The sequence below is a fragment of the Topomyia yanbarensis genome, chromosome 1 (assembly GCF_030247195.1).
Source record: "Topomyia yanbarensis strain Yona2022 chromosome 1, ASM3024719v1, whole genome shotgun sequence".
NCBI classification, from domain to species: domain Eukaryota; kingdom Metazoa; phylum Arthropoda; class Insecta; order Diptera; family Culicidae; genus Topomyia; species Topomyia yanbarensis.
The window spans coordinates 105281432-105287146 of record NC_080670.1 but is presented as its reverse complement, the minus strand read 5'-3'; the positions used below and the strand labels follow the sequence as shown (position 1 = coordinate 105287146).

Sequence of the window (5715 nt, the reverse complement as noted above, 5' to 3'; positions counted from 1 at the left end):
ATCCAACACTGGTCCTTCGAGCCGGATGAACGACGGACTCCGTTCATCTTCCAAACGCCATCTTGCTTCGGTAAGGCTCCGGAACGGTTTGCTGCAAGGAATCCTTTATCTCAATCGAGACGCGACGCCGCCATTGCTGCAATTTTAAATTACAAGGCATTGAATTGCCTGTAGAAGGTAATTAGTATTCCTCTTATTTCACCCGTCTCGTTTGAGCTACGCTGTCTTTCGTTTTGCTGTTCCAGATCATCATGTCAAATGAACGTCGCATCAAATCCTTGAAGCTGCGACTGCGCAGTATCATGACGTCGTTCAACCTCATCAAAACCTTTGTCGACGACTACGACGAAGAGAACCACGCTCCCGAGGTGCCCGTCCGCCTAGAAAACCTCATCGCGCTGTGGACTAACTTCAACAAGATGCAATGTGAAATCGAGTTGCTAGATGAAGCTTCCATAGAACAGCAGCTGAAGCAAAGAACGGACATCGAATCACACTACTATCGAGTGAAAGGATTCTTGCTCTCCGTGAATAAAATGCCATCCACACCGTGCGCACCGTCGTCAAGTTTATCAAACGCTCTGATCCCTTCGTCGACATCGCACGTGCGATTGCCGGACGTTAAACTTCCCATGTTCAGTGGAAACCTAGAAAGCTGGCTCAACTTTCACGATCTATACCTTTCGCTAGTCCACTCGTCTCAAGATCTGTCGAATATTCAGAAATTCTATTACCTCCGATCGTCTCTTTCTGGTGATGCTCTTAAGTTGATCCAGACCATACCACTTAGTGCCAATAATTATCCCGTTGCCTGGAATCTGCTGGTGGAGCATTTTCAGAACCCTGCTAGACTGAAATAATCGTATGTAGATACTCTGTTCGAGTTCCCGTCAATTAAGCGCGAATCGGCGGTCGAGCTGCACTCGTTGGTAGAAAAGTTCGAGGCAAACGTGAAGATTCTACAGCAACTGGGGGAGAAGACGGAGTTTTGGGACATTCTATTGGTTCGCATGCTTAGCACACGCCTCGACCACACAACCAGGAGAGATTGGGAAGAGCACTCGTCCACTCTTGATGCGGTTTCTTTTCGCGATTTGTCTGCTTTTATTCAGAGGAGAGTAACAGTGCTTCAAAATATGACTGGTAAATTGTCTGAGCTCCCACCGCCCGCGGTAATCAAGAAGCAGCTTAACCAACGTCCACTCGCTAGCCATAGGGCTAGTCAGTTCAGCGCCAGGAAGTGCATCATTTGTTCCGATCAGCATCCCTTATATCTATGTACAGCGTTTTCAAAATTGAGTGCCGAAGAAAAGGAGAAAGAAGTTCGTCGGCATCAGCTGTGCCGGAATTGCCTGCGCATGGGTCACATGTGCAGGGATTGTCCATCTACTAGTACCTGCCGTAAGTGTAGAGGCCGACATCATACACAACTATGTACCAACGTTACACCAAATTGCCCGAAGATATCTGAACCTCCGAGTTCGAAATCGTCAAATGAGCCACCTACCGTATCTGTATCAGCCAGCGAGATGAAACCCAAAAGTTACGCTTCTGCTGGACGAACGAGTGTGCTACTAGCCACTGCAGCAGTCATTGTAATTGATGACGCCGGAACACATCACGTGGCCAGAGCTCTGCTTGACTCAGGTAGCGAGTGCTGCTTTGCTACTGAATCGTTTGCTCAACTTATCAAAGCTCAGCGCAAGAAAATTTCCGTTCCGATTGCTGGCATCGGCCATTCTGCAACGCAAGCACGGTACATGTTTTCATCAACAGTGCGATCCAGACTCAGCGATTACTCCACCACTGCCGATTTTCTTGTGCTACCCAAGGTCACCGTTGATCTACCTTCCACGTCAGTAGATATTTCGCATTGGAAAATCCCATCTGGCGTGCACCTAGCTGATCCTTCTTTCTGTACAACAAATCCGATCGATCTTATTCTCGGTGCAGAATTATTCTTCGACTTATTCAGAGTTTCCGGTCGAATTACACTCGGAGACAACCTACCTGTTTTAGTAAATTCTGTCTTTGGTTGGGTAGTGTCGGGTAGGGCCAATTGCTGCTCGGCACTAACTCCAATAACCGCTAACGTTGCTTCAGTCACCGATTTGCACCAGCTCATGGAAAATTTCTGGGTTATCGAAGAAGGAGATTCCTCCCCCTGCTACTCGGTGGAAGAATCCACCTGTGAAGACTACTTCCGACGGACAGTTATTCGCTCACCAGAAGGACGATACATCGTTCGCTTACCATTCAAGAAGGCTGCACTTGCTATCCTAGGCGACAACCGTCGCACCGCTGTTCGTCGCTTCCGACTGCTCGAAGCTCGCTTGCATCGAGATCGCAACCTGGCTCAACAATACTGTAGCTTCATGAATGAATATCATGACCAAGGACACATGCAACGCTTAGCACACTTCGAAGATTCCACCACTTCACTGTATCATCTTCCTCACCACGCAGTCATTCGTGAAGAAAGTATGACGACCAAAGTGCGAGTCGTTTTCGATGCCTCATGTAAAACAAGCAGTGGAAAATCCTTAAACGACGCCCTTTTAGTTGGTCCAATTGTCCAGGACCATTTGAGGTCGATCATCATGCGGTCCCGAATTCATCCCGTAATGCTGATTGCCGATATTAAACAGATGTATCGCCAAATTCTAGTTGATGAACGAGACACCTCTGTACAGCGCATTGTTTGGAGAGCCTCCCCGGACGACTCATTGGACACGTTTGAATTGAAGACCGTCACTTACGGCACCGCATCAGCGCCGTATCTTGCAACTAGGGTGCTGCAACAACTTGCCGATGATGAACAAGACGCGTTTCCTGAAGCAGCAGATGTCTTGCGCAAAGATTTCTACGTAGACGACCTCATTTCTGGCAGAAGCACCGTAGCTGAAACCATCAAATTGCGCAATCAGTTGGACTCACTGTTAGCTAAGGGCGGTTTTGAGCTGCGTAAATGGGCCTCTAATGAACCAACTGTGTTGGAGGATATTCCCGAAGAAAATCGAGCCCTGCAGCAGTCGGTAGACTTGGATCGAGACCAATGTCTTAAAACTCTCGGTCTTCATTGGGAACCTTCTACCGATGTTTTAAGGTACAAGATAAAAATTCCTCTACCCGAAACGAACGCATCACTTACCAAACGTATGGCGCTATCATACATCGCACAACTATTCGACTCGTTCGGTTTAGTAGGACCCGTCGTAACAACTGCTAAACTATTTATGCAGATGTTGTGGACCTTGAAGAATCGCGATGGAACCATCTGGAGTTGGGACGAAGAGCTACTAGTAGCAATCCAAGAACGTTGGTACAATTATCACACACAACTACCACTATTGAATCAGCTCAGGATTGAACGATTTGCTATGTGCCTAAATCCATCAACAGTGCAACTGCATTTCTTTTCGGACGCATCGGAACAAGCATATGGTGCTTGTGCATAGTTACGATCGGAGGACTCAAACGGGAATGTCAAAGTAGCTCTCTTGACTGCCAAATCCAAAGTAGCTCCACTTAAAAAACAGACCATCCCTCGCTTGGAACTCTGTGGCGCACTGCTAGCATCGCAACTCTACCAGAAAATAATCAAATCACTTTCATTAGAACCCGAAGCATTGTTTTGGGTGGATTCAATGACTGTCATCAGTTGGTTAAGGGCCGCGCCTTCTACATGGACCACATTCGTTGCGAACAGAGTTTCCAAAATTCAGCTGGCTACCATAAACTGCACCTGGAGTCACGTTGCAGGATACCAAAACCCAGCAGACTACATTTCACGTGGAACAACTGCCGAGTTCCTAATTAACAGCGAACAATGGTGGCATGGCCCACTATGGATAAAATTCGACAGAATCGAGTGGCCTCAGCTAGCAATTATTCCATCGCAAGCCAGTATGAGCGAGGCACGCAAAACACTCACAACGAACGTAACAGGGACAGCAGAAAATTCATTCATCGACACATACGTTAGCAGATTTTCTAACTACCAGTGCATGTTACGAGTAACCGCCTACTGTAAACGAATTCTACAAAACAGCCGTCCTAAAATTTCACATCGACCAATTTCGCACATCGTCACAGCTGAGGAATTGAATGAAGCAGAAATTACCTTCATCAGATTGGTCCAGCAGCAAACTTTCAACTCGGAATGGAAGGCTCTCGAAAAACAACATTCTATCTCAGCCAGATCTCGAATCAAGTGGTTCACTCCGTTTCTCAGTACAGACCGTCTTATTCGGGTTGGCGGACAATTGGCTCGTTCACAACAAACGTACGACAACAAGCATCAAATCATCCTACCTTCTTCATACCAGCTGGTCGTCTTACTCATTCGACACTATCACGAAAAACACCTTCACGCTGCCCCACAGTTGCTTCTCGGCCTACTTCGACTTCGCTACTGGATCACGGGGGCCAGAAACCTGGCTAGAAAAATTGTCAACAAATGCACAGTTTGCTTCCGAGCTCGTCCAAATCGAATCGAGCAGTTTATGTCGGAACTTCCAGCCGCACGAGTTACTGCAGCAAGGCCCTTCACAACAACTGGCATCGATTACTGGGGACCCATCTACATCCAGCCACCGCATCAACGATCTGCACCACGAAAGGCTTATGTTGCATTATTTGTTTGCTTCTGCACGAAAGCTGTACATCTTGAGTTAGTGGCGGACCTGACCACAACGAAATTTTTGCAAGCTTTTCGACTTTTCGTTTCACGGAGAGGGTTGTGTGCGGATATCCATAGCGACAACGGGCGAAATTTCATCGGAGCTGCGAATGAACTACGTCAAATGATACGAAGCAAGGAGCATCGTGAGCTGATCGCGCAAAAATGTGCACAAAACGGCATTCGCTGGCACTTTAATCCACCCAAAGCATCACATTTCGGGGGCCTGTGGGAGGCCGCTATCCAGTCAGCACAAAAACACTTTATCCGTGTACTTGGAGCCCACACTCTTCCCTACGACGATATGGAAACGTTGCTTTCTCAAATCGAAAGCTGCTTAAACTCCAGACCGCTTGTACCTATGAGCGACGACCCAACGGATTTTGAGCCGCTAACACCCGGGCACTTTCTCGTTGGATCTGCTCTGAAAGCTGTACCTAATGTCGACTACACTACAATCCCGTTCAGCCGGCTGCGAAAGTGGCAGCAAACACAACACATGTTTCAGCACATATGGAAACGTTGGCATCGCGAATATTTAGCCACACTGCAGCCCCGGTCAAAATGGTGCAACCCGCCAGTGCAATTGGCAAGGAATCAACTGGTAATCCTTCGAGATGACAACCTTCCTCCTATGCAGTGGCCAACAGCCAGGATTGACTCGTTGCATCCGGGACCAGACGGAGTAGTTCGAGTCGTGACTGTACAAACACCCACCAGTCGCTACACTCGTCCCGTAGCGAAAATTTGTTTGCTACCAATATCCTCCGCATCCAAACTGCAAGTGTCAACCAACGAAGACAGCGACACAGAAAATTAGCAGCCAGATATCCACTGATTTCCTGCTAGCACCAAAATCAAACAATACAACGCCCTTTTCTATAAGGGACAAGGTAAGAACCTGTCCAAAACACATTATTTTCTTAAACCCCGCTACCGGGTCTTATTTTGATTACCAGATTGCGAACATAATGCTGCTGTATGCTGACGTTTTCAACTCCAATCAAATGTCAAAAATCTTCGAAGCAGCCGTG

At 47.4% G+C, this 5715-nt stretch overlaps 2 protein-coding genes across 2 annotated transcripts; both read left to right on the top strand.

Annotated features, from left to right (window-relative positions):
• Positions 1-251: 251 nt before the first annotated feature.
• LOC131675797 (uncharacterized) lies at positions 252-3458 on the top strand. Its single transcript, XM_058954940.1, has 2 exons — positions 252-824; positions 900-3458. The coding sequence occupies exons 1-2, from the start codon at positions 252-254 to the stop codon at positions 3456-3458; spliced, it is 3132 nt and encodes a 1043-aa protein (XP_058810923.1).
• Positions 3459-3647: 189 nt separating this feature from the next.
• Positions 3648-5501, top strand: LOC131696448 (uncharacterized). Its single transcript, XM_058984988.1, has one exon. It carries the CDS (start codon positions 3648-3650, stop codon positions 5499-5501), a length of 1854 nt encoding a protein of 617 aa, XP_058840971.1.
• Positions 5502-5715: the final 214 nt, after the last annotated feature.